The sequence below is a fragment of the Trichomycterus rosablanca genome, chromosome 2, assembly GCF_030014385.1.
Source record: "Trichomycterus rosablanca isolate fTriRos1 chromosome 2, fTriRos1.hap1, whole genome shotgun sequence".
Classification (NCBI taxonomy): domain Eukaryota; kingdom Metazoa; phylum Chordata; class Actinopteri; order Siluriformes; family Trichomycteridae; genus Trichomycterus; species Trichomycterus rosablanca.
In genome coordinates, this window is record NC_085989.1 from 17,704,060 (window position 1) to 17,721,005 (window position 16,946).

Sequence of the window (16,946 nt, forward strand, 5' to 3'; positions counted from 1 at the left end):
TCATCAGGGAAGATCACACAGCAGCATTTCCTGCAAAACATGTAACGGTGTTACTGCCTAATAGGCTATGTGTAACACCTACAGTTCCAAGCTCCCTTCTGTCTCCACATCCCCACAACTCTTTACCCACACCTTCTTCACAAGTATAAAGAATATTACTCTTGTGCCCAGGTGGCACACCAGCCCTGAGGTTCTGAACACCCCGGTTTGAATCTCAGCTCTGCTACTGGTCGTCTGGACGCCATCTAGCAGGACCAGTTGGCAGTGCCTGCAGCAGACAAATTTGCCATCTGCTGGGTGGGAAAAGACTGGAATAATAAAGTGTATAGGGTCTTCAAACATTGTGCAAGGACCCTGGTTAGCTACCCGAGGTTCCTGTGCAGCAGTGGAGGAGCCTCATCAATCGAGGCGCAGGCAAAAAAGAAGGAATCGAGGGACTGTGCATGGTTCAGAGTGGGTGTGGGACAGGCGAATATACCCTCCTCAGTTTTTTAGCCACTTTGTCCCAGTCGTGGTGGCAGCATGCAAGATCTCATTAGAAAACACTTGGGACGTGAGGCAGGAATGCCCTGGACAGGGTGCCAGTCTATTGCAGGACTTTGGCCATCTTTTCCTCAGACATATCATGTCTATAGCACTGAGGGATTCAAACCCGGATCTCAACAGTGGCGTCATAGAAGGCTGCACCACCCTGGCATTGTTGGTTTTGCTGTTAATGATATTTTTGTAGGGTACTATTATTTTTGTTTGTTTGTTAGTTTATGATTTTTGCTTTCCATTTTCTATTTTCATGATGCTTTGGCTAAAACAGCCTTTGTTGTATTGAACTAAACAGGAAGTCAGTTCTTGATCTGCAGATTTCAGTTCTTTTTCAATGCCTCAGGATCGCTAAGGGTTATCAGAACTCTCCGGACTTGCGTCTGACTTGGCTTCAGAACATGGCTGGAAAGCATTCGGAGAGGGGCAACCACGCTGAAGCTGCACACTGCCTGGTCCACAGTGCCGCCCTGGTGGCAGAGTACCTCAACATGCTGGAGGACTGCCGCTACCTTCCTATTGGCTGCGTAACTTTCCAGGTGGGAAATTTTCTGGGCAAGTGCACGAATGAAGTGTATTTAAAAAGCTTACTACTTAACTTTAGCTGTTACCTGTTTTTGGAACATGTGGTCACACTTGTGTGTTTTATCTCTATTTATAGAGTATCTCATCTAATGTACTGGAGGAGTCAGCTGTATCTGATGATATCTTGTCCCCGGAGGAAGAGGGCATCTGTGCGGGGAAGTACTTTAGCGAGGTTGGGCTGGTAGGATTGCTGGAGCAAGCAGCTGCCTCCTTTAACATGGTAAGTGTTTAAGATGTATAGTACGTTCCTCACAGGCTCTCATTGATTTCCATTGTTGTTAATTGTAGAGACACTATGATTGGATTATTTTGAGCAATTTGTCCGTACACTCTCTAGATACAGTTGTCATTTTAGGAAGCGTTAGTGTTGCAAAAGTCCTGCAGTGAAAATAGCTTGTCAGAGCCATGCAGGATCTTATTATCTATTCACAATCATATTGTTGTGGCTGTTACAGTGACAGTAAGGCTGCATTTACTGCTTTTGTGTTGGCTGTGCCTTTTTTTCAATGGAATGCAATGTACCTTGAGTGGCGAGCACTATGCACATTTACTGCTTTGATGCTCAGTTTTACTGTTTTTTTTTTTTTTTTTTGCTGCACTCAAAGTTTTGAACTGACCCAATTTGCCGCTGACCTTAACAGAGTGCTTCCACTGAGACAGATTGTTTATATGACGTAGTCAGAAGCTAAGCACAGACATGGCGGAGAGAAACTGTTTTTCACTGTTTTGCAAAACCCTGAGCTGTTGGACTCCACTTTTAATTAGAACCATGGCATTGTGAGATAAATACAGCATGGCAACTAGTGAGCTGTGAAATTAGGAGACCACGTTTGCATTTTAGATAGCAAGTTTCCTCATCCTGGAATTGCTTGCTGTGGCTTTTTATAATTATAATTTAACTCACCCTTAGATGAACCCACTTGATTCTTTTGCTGGGTTTTTTACCTTCTTACATATTCAAATAACAACCGTGATGACTAAATGATGTTTCACATCTATTCACTCATATATTGAGTAACTTTATCCTGATCAGAGTCACAGTGGGTCTAGGGCTCATCCAAAAACTTTAAATAAATGTTTTGCAGGAAGCAATTTTAATGAATTTCCATTTTTCTCTCAATCAAATCTTATTTAGCTATCCAGGTGTATCTCCTCTACTGCTGCAGACCCCTATCCTAACACATACTCGACATGTGTGCAGTAGCCAACCAGTTAATTTCACCTGCACAAAGCAGGTTTACACAGGGATCAGTGCCACTCAGGTGGCACAGTGGTTAAAAGACACGCTGGAACCAGAGCTGGGATCTCGAATACATCGTATCGAATCTCAGCTCTGCCTTTCCGGCTGAGGCTGAGCGGCCACATGAACAACGATTGGCCTGTTGTTCAGATGTTCAGATGGGCGGGACTAAGCCGGATAGGGTCTCTCTCTCATGACTGGTGCAATTACGACCTCTGCTGGCTGATTGATGGCGCCTGCACAGAGATGAGAAAAGAGTGCTCTTAGGGTGTGTCCCTCCATACACGCAGTTAAGCTGCACTGCACTCGTCAAAGTGTAGGTGATAAGATGCATACGGCTTGCTGCCCACGTGTCGGAGGGGACGTGGGTTAACTTCGTTCTCCTCAATCAGAGCAGAGATCGGCATTGGTGGAGAGGAAGCGTGATGCAATGGGGCAATTGGACGCTCTAAAAAGGGAGAAAAAGGGGGAGAAAATGAATAAAGAAAATATTAAAAACCAAAAAAAAACCCACAGGGATCAGTATCATTAACAAAGAGTCACACACTGATCTCCATTATTCCCCATCTCTGAACAGGCTCCATTGGCCAGCCAGCAGAGGTTGCAACTTTGGTCGCAACAGAGGTTGCAACTGCCAGTCCAACTTTGTCATATCATTAAATGTTGTGAGGAAACGAACGTACCTGAAAGAAAACCCACATGGACATGGGAAAAACAAAGCAAACTCTTCAAAGGCAGTGACCTGAGTCACATGCTCTAGCCCAGGTCCTTAGGACCTTGAAGCTGTGTGACAACCACATTTCTGAATTTTTAAAAATGGGCTGGGCAGAGGGGGGAGCTTGTATTTGATTTGTTGCTATTACTTGTCTACACTGAGGATATTAAGTAGATATACATGTAATAGAGATCCCTTGTAAAACACAGACTCGTTGTATGTACTCTAGGCTGGCATGTATGAAGCTATAAATGAAGTCTATAAGATCCTCTGCCCCATCCACGAGGCCAACAGAGACTACAAGAAGCTCGCCTCCATCCATGGCAAGCTACAGGATGCCTTCAACAAAATCTACAATCAGGTCTGTAACACCTCCCTCAACACTCACAAGGCATACAGTAAGTAAGGGTACTTTAAAGAATTGGTCCTCAGACTGTGGTGGTACTTGAAGATTAACCAGATGATTTTGGAATTTTTTTTGACAAATTGTTTACATATTTTTAAAACAACATAAAAACTGTTTAAAATTAGCATGTGTTTGGTGCTCAATATATAGCATACACTGATCAGCCATAACATTAAAACCACCTCCTTGTTTCTACACTCACTGTCCATTTTATCAGCTCCACTTACCATATAGAAGCACTTTGTAGTTCTACAATTACTGACTGTAGTCCATCTGTTTCTCTGCATGCTTTGTTAGCCCCCTTTCATGCTGTTCGTCAATGGTCAGGACCCACACAGGACCACCACAGAGCTGGTATTATTTAGATGGTGGATCATTCTCAGCACTGCAGTGACACTGACATGGTGGTGGTGTGTTAGTGTGTGTTGTGCTGGTATGAGTGGATCAGAAACAGCAGCGCTGCTGGAGTTTTTAAATACCATGTCCACTCACTGTCCACTCTATTAGACACTCCTACCTAGTTGGTCCACCTTGTAGATGTAAAGTCAGAGACGATCGCTCATCTATTGATGCTGTTTGAGTTGGTCATCTTCTAGACCTTCAACAGTGGTCACAGGGCGCTGTTGGCTGGATATATTTTTGGTTGGTGGACTATTCTCAGTCCAGCAGTGACAGTGAGGTGTTTAAAAACTCAGTTAGCGCTGCTGTGTCTTATCCACTCATACCAGCACAACACACACTAACACACCGCGACCATGTCAGTGTCACTGCAATGCTGACAATGGTCCTGGGAGAGTCCTAACCATTGAAGAATAGCATGAAAGGGGGCTAACAAAGCATGCAGAGAAACAGTAATTGTAGAACTACAAAGTGCTTCTATATGGTAAGTGGAGCTGATAAAATGGACAGTGAGTGTAGAAACAAGAAGGTGCTGTTAATGTTTAATGTCAAGGTGTTTTTATAAGTTCAGGACATCTGAGACTTATTTACTTTAGACCTTGCATTTTGCCAGTAAAAATGACTACCTCACAGAACTATTATTGTCATGGCTAAAGAAAACACATACCGGGAAGAATAATACCAGCATTTATTAATATGATACAGCTGTTAAGTACAAGAAATATGGCAGAGCATGTGATGTCAGTCTTGATTCAAATAGCACTGCTAGTGTTAGAAAGTGTCCAAAAATAAAAGGATGGTACAATGCAATTCTGATATAGCTTGGTCCAAAAATCCTTTAGAACTGATGCTGCTTTACAACAAATCTATGCATAAAATGTTGACGTCACTATTAAGTGAATTTTAAAAAGAACAAACATGCACTTGTTTACATAATACATCATTTATTTTGAGCTTGAAACACAGTGTAGTAGACGAAGCTGTTCATTGTGTTTTTCTGTTTTTTTAATACTGCCCTGTTCTCTGTGTCTTCTTTGTAAATGTATTGTATGCCAACCTGCAGAGCTCAGGATGGGAGGTATGTCTCAGAATCAGTTTATGTGTAGTACCACATTCTCATTCCAAATCGTCTACTTACCATGATCAAATGTTGGGTATTTCTCACATGCTGTCACTTGTTTTTCTTTTTTCCATTCCTGTGATGTCATGTCCTGGCCTGGCCTGTGCTGTGCTGGTGACTGGTGAGTATGAGAATATGTGCTTTTATTACAACACATCAGTATCCAGATAATTCCTTTTTACACAATAATCTATAATGCTTTTGTAAGAATGGCTAAGGTCAGAGTAAACGTTTGGTCCATTACCCAACACAAGTAATGATCATGGTGTGTTTGATTCAGCTGTTTGTTTAGTCATCTCTGTCTGCTACTCATTCTCCTTCTTACCTCATCCACCCACTCTTCCTTTCTTCCTGCAGGATGTAGAGGATGTTTGGGACCTACTTCCGTGTAGGTTTTTATGGCTGTCGCTTTGGAGACCTTGATGAACAGGAGTTTGTGTACAAAGAGCCTTCCATCACAAAGCTGGCTGAGATTTCACACAGACTGGAGGCATGTCTCCGTTCTTGATATGATCACTGTTACAAATTGACTTATTTATCAAGGTAATAACAAATAAACTACCTTTTCTTGGTGTTGCCATTAGGAGTTCTATTCAGAACGCTTTGGTGATGATGTCGTGGAGATCATCAAGGATTCCAACCCTGTGGACAAGACTAAACTGGACCCCAACAAGGTCAGACCTAGGAAAAAGAATGCTTTGCAAATCTGATCTTTATCCTTATATGTGAGAGATAAGATTCATTACAATGTGAACACTTTGAGACCAAGTACAGTGGATTTAGAAAGTGTTCAGACACCATGACTTCTTACGTGCTTGATTATGTTGTGGATTTGATTTTAAATTAATAGAATTGTCTTTTTTACTCACCAATCTACACTTAATTACCCATAATGATGAAGCAAAAATGTGTTTTTTTAATTAATAATACCTTTAATTAAGTATTTTAAAAGGCATTTTTTTTAAGAGCAATCAAAGCTGCAAGTCTTCTTGGACACTGCTGGATATTGGCAGTTTATCCCATTCGTCATGGCTGATCCTCTCGAGCCCTGTCATATTAGATGGCAAGCGTTTATAAGCTGTCATATTCAGGTCTCTCCATAGTTGTTGTGAGGGTTTAAATCTGAACTTTGGCTGGGATCACTCAAGAACATTCAGAGACCTGCCCCAAAGCCGGTTGTTTTGACTGTATGTTATGGGTCATTGTCATGTTGAAAGGGCAGTTGTCACATGGGTCTGAGTTTGTGTGTGCTCTGAGAAGGTTTACCTTAAGGATGTTCCTGTGTTTGGCTACATTCATCCATCTCCTAATTCTTATTAGGTTCCCTGTCCCTCCCACTGAGGAGCACCCTTATAGCATGATACTGCCACCCCCTATGTTTCAGTGTAGTGATGGTAATAGCCAGGCGATGTGCAGTGCCTGTTTTTCATCATAGTGCTTGCTGTTCTGTTAAAATGTTGTCAATCAGATAGCATATTAGGGATATCATATAGATTTACCTCATTGTTGGCGTTCATCTTGCTATTCTGCCATAAAGGTGATTTATGCTGCTGTGATGGTTGGTTGTCTATCAGGTTCTCCCATCTCTGCCCTGGTCTTTTGTAGCGGTCGTTTTGTTTGGTAAAGAGGTAAAACTAGTGATATCAACACGTAGCTGTATTCATGATTTGGTATGAGAGCAGTATCTACGAGAAAATGAGTATTTAAGGAGGAAAGATGGACATATGATCTCCAGTTTGTCAACAAATGCATTAGAAAATTATTAAAATATACTAAGAAAGATTGAAATGGATTTGCATATTTCTTTCTCTACAGTGCATAATATAATTAATTGATATAAAGAATCTGAAGAAATTTTAGTGTGTAAAGGGCAAGGGTGCATTTTTCAATAACATTTACGGCATTTAGCAGACGGTTTTTGTCCAAAGCCACTTACAAATATGTTTGTCAACAGTTTAAGCAATTAAGGGTTATGGACCTTGCGCAGAGGTCCAACAGTGGAAACTTGGTGGTGGTGAGGCTTGAACCGGTAACCTTCTGCTTACTAGTCCAGTACCTTCACCGCTGAGCTACAATTCATGGCCAGTGACAACAAGACAATTAAAAAACACATGCTGCACAAATTGCAAAGGCATGGCTATGAAAAAAGAGGGTACGGGTACTGGACTGGCCTGCCTGCAGTCCTGAACTGTCCCCAATAGATAATGTGTGGAGAATTTTGAAAGACAGAAAAAAGACGCAAGACGTGTTTGCAGGCAGAATGAAACACTTAATCACTTGGTATCATCTGTACCGAAACATCTTTTAAGTATTATGAGAAGGAATGGCAACATTATAAAGTGGTAAGTTTTTGAAAAATCAAAGGGTCTGAATTCTTTGTGAATTTATTGTATGTGTTATTGAAATTAGTTAAAGGCAATTAGTTACACTTCTAACAGACTAATCACACAGGTGACCTTTAACTGGTTCTGCCTGAGTTTCCTGCTGGGTACCTTGTTTTCCTCCCACCTTTCTAAAAACAATCGTACAGGGACATTGTCTAAACTACAATAAGTTTGGTTTTAGGTGTGTGCTCTGGAGCAGACTCTAATTTCAGTCATTATTGTCAGTCAAGGCAATATTGTTTATTGTGGTCTAAGTTTTTGTGTATTTCAGTTGTTCGTAATGAATCTAAGTGGCTGTTGCTGCTACAGATGACAAAGTAATAAAATCTAACATTTTCCCTCCAAGAATGAAATCATCTAAATAAAGCATTTTATATAAGAAGCTAAAATCATGTGGTGTGACAAATATTGAGTTATCAGTAGGGAGACTTTGTTTTACAGCACAGTATCACATTTAAGCAGAAAATCAGAATTATGCGCTTTTCCTTGCAGTGTGCCTGTAGTCAAAGACATGTCTGTTTAACATTATTGCATTTCCACCTTCATCTTTTTCTCCTTGTGTACCATTACCCAGGCATACCTCCAGATCACCTATGTGGAGCCTTACTTTGACACATACGAGCTGAAAGAGCGCATCACCTACTTCGACAAGAACTACAATCTGCGCATGTTCATGTACTGCACTCCCTTCACACTAGATGGCCGTGCACACGGTGATCTGCACGAGCAGTACAAACGCAAGACCATCCTCACCACGTCTCACGCGTTCCCGTACATCAAAACCCGCATCAATGTCATCCAGAAGGAAGAGGTACCAGCATACGTATTACTGATCCAGGTTCTAAGTGTGCATGCTTTTGTTTAAGATGTTTCTCAAACTGTCTCCTATTCTTCAGGTAATCCTTGTTCCAATCGAGGTGGCTATTGAGGACATGCAGAAGAAGACGCAAGAGCTGGCATTTGCCACACACCAGGATCCAGCTGACTCTAAGATGTTGCAAATGGTGCTGCAGGGCTGCGTAGGCACCACCGTCAATCAGGTGAGCTTTAGTTGTCATAATGCGGATTGTTGTATGCAGGTATGAACTTTAGAGTTGACACTGTGTTGCTTATGGTTTTGTAGGGTCCGCTAGAAGTGGCCCAGGTCTTCTTGTCTGAAATTCCAGATGACCCTAAGCTATTTCGGCATCACAATAAACTACGCCTCTGCTTTAAGGACTTCACAAAGAGGTAGTCATATATATACACACACACACACACACACACACAAGTTTTGGAATTTCATTTTGGCCTAGTTTTTGTGTTTCTTCTCTCAGGTCTCTTAGGTTTCACTTGAGTATGAAGTATATCAAGTGTAAAAGATTCCTTGTCTTTTAAAAGAGAAATTAATATGTAGCTTATGTCAGCTACTATTTATGCACGCTGTTTCATGAGTTGGTATCAGAGGCTAGATTTCTACTTCTTTAGTTTACTGTAGCATATTATGGCATATGGCGCAGGATGTAATGTGGGTGGCATGCCGCTCCAGGGTCCTGGGTACCTGGGTTACTCAGGGTCTGGTTACTCTGTTGCAGTGTTTGACTTGTTTGTGTACGCAAGGATTTTCTCCCACCTTCTACAACATCTGTTAGGTGAATTAGCTACTCTAAATTGCCCTTGGGTATAACTATTTCAGTAAATGTAAAAGTATGTACAGAGTGTGTGCTTAGTTTTGTTTCTTGTAGGCTCCGGACCTGCAACCCTGATCAGGATGACGTGGTTACTTAAGATAAATGAATGAATAAATAAATGCCCCTTCTGTCTTATATTTGGTGTTATTAAAATAACAAGGAGATCCAACTGGGTAATTAAATAAGAAGAGCGGCACAGTGGCTCAGTGGGTAGCACTGTCGCCTCACAGCAAGAAGGTCCTGGGTTCGATCCCCAGATGGGGCGGTCCGGGTCATTTCTGTGTTCTCCATTTGTCTGCATGGGTTTCCTCCAGGAGCTCCGGTTTCCTCCCACAGTTCGAAGACATGCAGTCAGGTTACTTGAAGATACTAAATTGTCCATGACTGTGTTTGATACTGAACTTGTGAACTGATGAATCTTGTGTAATGAGTAACTACCGTTTCTGTCGTGAATGTAACCAAAGTGTAAAACATGACGTTAAATTCCTAATAAACAAATGAATTAATTAAATAAGATTCGATTAGGAGAAATATGGAAATGCATAAATAGAATTTTTAGTATTACCTAAAGATCGCTGGCCCCTGCACTGTGGAAGGGTTAACTGTAAATCAAAACCTAGTAATAGAAATAAAATAGATATGGAAACCACATAAAGGGACTATATCCAAACGCTTAACTACACATAAACTGATTTTTAAATAGTAAACCAATTGTTTGGTTGCAGATGTGAGGACGCTCTGAGAAAAAACAAGGCTCTAATTGGTCCGGACCAAAAGGAGTACCACAGGGAGCTGGAGAGAAACTACAGTAAGCTGAAGGAAGCTCTCTCTCCTCTCATTAACCGCAAAATTCCTCAGCTGTACAGAGTAGTACAGCCACTGCCTACTACACCTACACACAGGTAATTTACACTTACACAGGGTTTTTGGATTCCCTACATGTGCTTCTTTTACTGTCTACTGATTAGACAATAAATACAGACTTATTTAAGTCATATACACTATTGCCTTATGGATCACAAAGAGCTATAGAATTAAGATCTTAGTAGTTAAAATGCTGTGTCAATACTGAGCAATCAGAACTAAGTGAAAAAACCAGTGCAAAATATGACTTGTTATTTTTGCTTATTAATTAAATCGACTATCATAAAGCTGGTCTAGCTGGATTCAAACACCGCAGCCCATTTACCTGTTAAGAAAAAATGAGGCGATTAGAGAGTACTTCTTTTGGAGTTGCTGCTTGTTTTGCTGATGTCATGATGCCATGTAACCCATCCCCTGACTGGCTTACTGTTAATTCCTAGGATCATCAGCTCATTTTGTGGAAGTTGTTTTTGTACCATTTTCTACCATTAAGTCTGGAAGGGCATTTTGGTAAAGTTGTGTAGGTGTTTTTTAATCCAAATTAAATTGCATTTGTTTAACCAAGCCTATTCCTAATCTTTTTCAGCCATTTAATTAGTAATTATTTGCTTAATCAATTATTGTGAAACACATTACTTACATAATGTGTCATATACTGATCAGCCATAACATTAAAACCACCTCCTTTTTTCTACACTTACTGTTCATTTTATCAGCTCATCATTTATGATATATCATATAGGAGCACTTAGATCTACAATTACTGACTAGTCCATCTGTTTCTCTGCATGCTTTGTTAACCCCCTTTCATGCTGTTCTTCAATTAACAGGACCACCACAGAGCAGGTATTATTTATTTAGGTGGTGGATGATTCTCAGCACTGCAGTGACACTGACATGGTGGTGGTGTGTTAGTGTGTGTTGTGCTGGTATGAGTGGATCAGACACAGCAGCGCTGCTGGAGTTTTTAAATGCTTATTATTTAAATGTCTATTAGACACTCCTACCTAGTAGGTCCATTTCGTAGATGTCGCTCATTTATTGCTGCTGTTTGAGTTGGTCATCTTCTAGACCTTCATCAGTGGTCACAGGACGCTGCCCACGGGGCGCTGTTGGCTGGATATTTTTGGTTGGTGGACAGTGAAGTGTTTAAAAACTTCATCAGCACTGCTGTGTCTGATCCACTCATACCAGCACATCACACACTAACACACCACCACCATGTCAGTGTCACTGCAGTGCCGAGGATGATCCACCACCCAAATAATACCTGCTCTGTAGTGGTCCTGGGAGAGTCCTGACCATTGAAGAACAGCATTAAAGGGGGCTAACAAAGCATGCAGAGAAACAGATGGACTACAGTCAGTAATTGTAGAACTACAAAGTGCTTCTATATGGTAAGTGGAGCTGATAAAATGGACAGTGAGTGTAGAAACAAGGAGGTGGTTTTAATGTTATGGCTGATCAGTGTATATATGGAGGAAGACAAAATAACAGTTCTTTTACCATTCTTTTACTTCCATATGTGATATAACAGAGTTCCAGAGAGGTAAAACAGCAGGTGCCCGAATTGTAAAAGCATTATAATGTAAATGTTTTAAGAGGAAGCAAATAGAAGTGGTGATAATAACGTTCACTAACAGATATAGACGGCATCTTACACCTAAATGCCCCAACGTTCAGCCATATATATATATATAAATATAGTTTATTAAATAAAATAAATTAAATAAAAAATTTTTATAACTCATTCTCAACAAAATGTACATTGTAAGCTTAACAATATTTGTAGTCAAGATAAATCTCTTGTTTACAAACCTGTGGCTCCCCTGCTAATACTGGCTCAGCCTATAAGGGTGGGGTTTTATTATCTTCTCACAGTCACTTTTCACTAAATATTCTCATTTGTCTAGTAAAATTCTCTGACATCTGACTTTGGCTCTCTCCTTTTTTACCTCATTCTGTAGGAATTCTCTAAGCAGGTCCAGTTTTCTTCGATCCGACTGCTAAAAAGCACCACAGCTGACGCTGGGCGAGTCACAGACCCCTCAACCAGACTCCCCATTGCCTTCTCCCACACTGAGCATGAAGTCTCAGCCTGCTTTTAAAGGAGCTAAACTTGTGTTTACTTAGAAGGGTTATCTGTGGCATAAACATAGCCATGCTGGCTCTCCAGAGATGGGGCAGTGATGGTTCAGGCAGCTCCAAAAACGAGCTCTGTCAAAGCAGGCTCAAGGTAATTTTAGGTTTGCTGAACATGGGAATCCAAATAGTCTAGTGCACTTCCTCCTTTTGTGCTATTGTGTGTGTGTGTGTGGTGTGTGTGGGTGGGTGTTTGAGAGTAAAAGAGAGCAAGATTGAAGGAAAAATGTTGAGATCTCTGTAGTGTTGGGTAATTAACTGCTTGCACTCAAGTTTATAAGCCTTGTGAATCTTACCCCAACCAAAGCTTTAAAGTTTCGCCACCATGTCCCAAGATAATATTTATCTTTTGCAATATGTTTAACCATTAGCTACTGGCCCCGTGAGTGATGATATCTGCTGAAAACCTCAAACTCTCCTCCCCAAGCCCTAAAAAGGCTTGGCTTAAACTGTTAGACTTGACATTCCCACACTAATCATTGAACTTGCCTGCTGATGGGTACAGACAAGAAAGGAAAAAATGCGGAATTGGAAAGAATAAACAAAACTAGTAGCAACACTGACACAAACCACACTACGACCACTGCACTGTTAGAATTTTGTACTGACACTTGTACATAGATTTGCACTCTCTACACGCATTCACGGCTTTTATCTGAAATGCACAAAAGCATAAAATGACCTTGTAGTCAATAGTGTAAAGTTTTTATATTTACGTATGTACGCGACTATAAAGGATCTACTGTCTTGCACAATTGAAAGTGTTGGTGAAATCTACTGTATGTCTTCAAATTATGTTCAAAATACTGACCTAAAACTGCTGATTACTATTTTTAAGTTATTTCTGTATATTTACTTTTTTACTAATTGTATTAAATGCAGTTCTTAATCTTTACCTTGTTTAAGTATTTTCATTTAATTTTCATCAACCGCTTTATCCTGATCAGGGTCGCAACACGTCCGCCCTGGACTAGGGATGTAACGATACACTATACCCGCGATGCGATTTACGATATTGGGTTTACAACACGACTTTTTCCCGATTTTTTTTTTTTTTTTAAGCTGAAATTGTGACTATGATTATGAAGTTTCCTTTTATTATTTCTCTTAAAAAATAAAATAAAACACTGTATTTGGGATTATCTTTTATTTATCTAAATAATGAATGCCCTTTTATTTCTGAGGTAGGTACAAACTATGCAAAACAATTTTGAATTAAGCCCAGATTGGCTGAAAATTTGGCAACCAGGCATATAGCACCAGTGACGTCAACCAGGTGAGATGTATAGCGCCAGTGCCCTCTTCTGTTTAAAGTGATTATCGATTCATTTCACATGTCAAGTCGATTTGAATCGTGGAATTTTTGAATCGGTTATTAACTGTCTTGTGGTGCATCGTTTTATCCCTACCCTGGACAAAGTGCCAATTGATCACAGGGCTTTACTCACACACTTTGACATAACCAATGATGTCTGTGTGGACACTATGCCAAGCCAACAGCACCACTGAGATTTGAACCTGGATTCTAGCGGTGGTAATCTGTGCCACCTAAGCCCCCTGTTCACGTGTTTCATTATTAAATCCTTTATTTAACTTATCATCAGTGCATTTAGATTCTATGTCAAGTGGTAGTGATTCGGCCTCTGGTTTTTAATTCTGCTATTTTAACTATTATTTGACAAAACTCTGATGGCAATTCATTTGGCATCTTTCACCATTTCAGTGTCTCAGACTAAGGCGTAATATTATTTTTAATAATAAATGTTAAATTGTTATACATTTATATTACTTGTATTGCTAAATGTAATTATTTACATCTTTAGTTTTGCATCTGCTTTCATATGTATGGTTGTTCTAAACCATTCCTAAATATTATATATTTAGTAACACTTAGGTAACATTCTAGGTACTTGGGTACATTTTATTAAATAGTGCAAAACAGAGTACATATAGAGTTAATTACCTACCAGGCATATTTTCATTTTATTTTTTATAAATTGCTTTATTCTGGTCAGGGTTGCAGCAGGTCCGATTCTGTGGGGAAACACTGGGCACAAGGCAGTGCAATCGCACGTTCCTGTGGACGTGTTGCGACCCTTATCAAAATAAAGCGATTGATAATACTGTGCACAAAGCAAGGTCCATAAAGACATGGATGAGCGAGTTTAGTGTGGAAGAACTTGACTGGCCTGCACAGACTCCTGACCTCAACCCGATAGAACACCTTTGGGATGAATTAGAGCGGAGACTGCGAGCCAGGCTTTCTCGTCGAACATCCGTGTCTGACCTCACAAAGCTGTTATAAGCTGTTATAGCTGCAAAGAGAGGGCCGACATCATATTAAACCCTATGAATTAAGAATGGGACGTCACTCAAGTTCATATGTGTGTGAAGGCAGACAAGCGAATACATTTGGAAATATAGTGTATGTACTGCTTATATTCGAACCTGGATCTCAGTGCTGGTGGGCCAGCATAATAGACTGCTGTGTCATCTAAGTGCCTTAGGCACATGAACATGGCAAACTCTAGTATGACAAACGCATCCTTGAACTCCTGATCATTTTAACCTGGTAGGTAGCACCTTAGACTTGATATTTTCAGACAAGTTAACTAGATTCATTTAAAAAAAATTGTATTTGTTACATTTACTTTGGACTTTTATTTCATTGCAGACAGCATGAACCCAATATATTTCATGTTTTGTCTGGTCAGTTTCATTTCATTTGTTAATATACATCAATTTCAGCATCCCCTTTTCACAAATACTGATTTATCTGATTACAATACACATTTCCACTGTGTAATGGTCCATCCCAGATGCCTCTGAGCCTAAAGAACTTCTGGTCGCTCTGTTTTTTTTTGCACTGTGAAGTTTCAGGTGGCATTTGCAAATGTAGCTCCATATTGTAGTGTCTGACAGGTTTGCCAAAGTAACCCCTTGCCCATGTGGTTACATCAGCTATTGATAAATGACTGTTCTTGATGCAGTACGTCTGAGAAATCGTAGATCACGTGACCCAACTTGATACAGCTACAATGGCATCATTTGTAATTTTCTCCTGCTCTCTTATTTAAAGTTTTGGGGAACAGAAATGATTTAATACCATAGATGTTTACCTTAAAGAACACCCTTATGCGACCTAAAGGTGATAATAGATAGTTTACAACACTTATAAAATAACCCATTTACTGATAACATCAGACATCCCAAGTTGCAAAAACTCATTTCAGGGAGGTACCCCCGGACCCGGACCTCGACCCCAACCCCAGCCCCAAGCCCCAAAAAAAAAAAAAGCTAAAAAACCTCTCGCACACACCAAAGGATATGGGTGATAACAGAACTTTTAGGAGCTGCTAACTGAGCTACTTAGCTGACTGTTCGCGTCACAAACACATTACTGTGTACTACATAGTGCACTAGATAGTGTGAAAGATAATAGATTTATGTTCCCTACATAGTGCACTAGATTGTATATTAGAAAAGAATTTATGTTCCTTATTTAGTGCACTAGATAGTGTACTAGATAATAGACTTATGTTTCTTACATAATGCTTTAGCTAGCGTATTAGTTAACGGATTTAGGTTCCCTACATAGTGCACTAAATTGTATATCAGATAACGGATTTATGTTCCCTACATAGTGCACTAGATAGTATATTAGAAAAGAATTTATGTTCCATACTTAGTGCACTAGATAGTGAATTAGACAATTGGTTTATGTTCCCTACACAGTGCACTAGATTGTATATCAGATCACGGATTTATGTTCTCTACATAGTGCACTAGATAGTGTATTAGATAACGCATTCATGTTCACTACATAGTGCACTAGAAAGTATAACTAGATGATGATTTGTGTCCCTTACATAGTGCACTAGATAGTGTATTACATAATTAATTATGTTCCCTACATAGTGCACTAAATTGTATATCAGATAATGGATTTGCACTAGACAGTATATTAGACAATTGATTTATGTTCCCTACACAGTGCACTAGATTAGTGAGGTTACAATGAGCATTATTGGTAAATAAGGAGTAACCCGTAGTGACGATTTAGACACCCGGTATTACGAGTTGTGCTTTTGTTGAGCTCTATGGAGATGATGTATCATTCCAGAAATGATAAACACGGACGGCATGTTGAGAAACGCCAGCTTTATTCATCACGCGGATTAGTGGTATGATAATTATGCTTTATAAATATACATCCAGTCCTCCATGTTGGTTTTGTAACAGCTGGGCTCTGAGCTGAAACATAGAGCGCATCGAAGCCGTTTTCCATTTCACGTGACTTATTTTTCCCTGGTCCCAAATGGCAGTCTGTTGACTGAGTAGGGTCCTCCGTAGTACACATCACTACTTTTACCACTACTTGCAGAACACTGTGGCTAAAATTTATTTAGAATGACAACCATAACAACCAGTCCTGGTAACAGCTACCAGTGTTGTAAATTATCCGTGATATACTGGATTTCATGTAATATTAAGCAAAATAATAAGCAAAGCAGCCTGTTGTGATGTTATTGTAGGGGAAGTTAATTTGCTAAACACTGTATTTCTGGCCTGTGTGTTGACTTAGGGATAATCCCCCCCGCCCCAATCTAGTCGTGTCCTATTACCCTGACTGCGTCCTCTATACTGATTCGACCCTTCACCGCTGACTGAGGATGCCTCTCAACTGACATACGGCACATACAGTCAGGACATACTGCACTTTTCACCTGCACGAGTCGAGTTCATACACTCATACACTTGATGGGCTAGGGATAATTTTAACCTTTTGTGCCTCTCTAAAACAAATATGATGCAACTATGTGTGGATTTACAGCTTTGCAACCACCCTGTTTTAGTCATTAATGTTCACTAACCGGGCAGCAT

At 40.1% G+C, this 16,946-nt stretch overlaps 1 protein-coding gene across 1 annotated transcript in view; it reads left to right on the forward strand.

Annotated features, from left to right (window-relative positions):
- The window catches only part of LOC134330874 (dedicator of cytokinesis protein 7-like), a 92,922-nt gene extending 79,728 nt beyond the window's left edge, over nt 1-13,194 (forward strand). Inside the window, exons 40-50 of the mRNA XM_063012149.1 lie at nt 884-1,076; nt 1,199-1,342; nt 3,307-3,438; nt 4,946-4,960; nt 5,367-5,492; nt 5,587-5,676; nt 7,961-8,197; nt 8,283-8,426; nt 8,510-8,616; nt 9,782-9,958; nt 11,888-13,194. Coding sequence (XP_062868219.1) covers nt 884-1,076; nt 1,199-1,342; nt 3,307-3,438; nt 4,946-4,960; nt 5,367-5,492; nt 5,587-5,676; nt 7,961-8,197; nt 8,283-8,426; nt 8,510-8,616; nt 9,782-9,958; nt 11,888-11,930 — 1,408 coding nt within the window. The 3' untranslated portion in view covers nt 11,931-13,194. The remainder of the gene's footprint in view (nt 1-883; nt 1,077-1,198; nt 1,343-3,306; nt 3,439-4,945; nt 4,961-5,366; nt 5,493-5,586; nt 5,677-7,960; nt 8,198-8,282; nt 8,427-8,509; nt 8,617-9,781; nt 9,959-11,887) is intronic.
- The last annotated feature ends 3,752 nt before the right edge of the window (nt 13,195-16,946 follow it).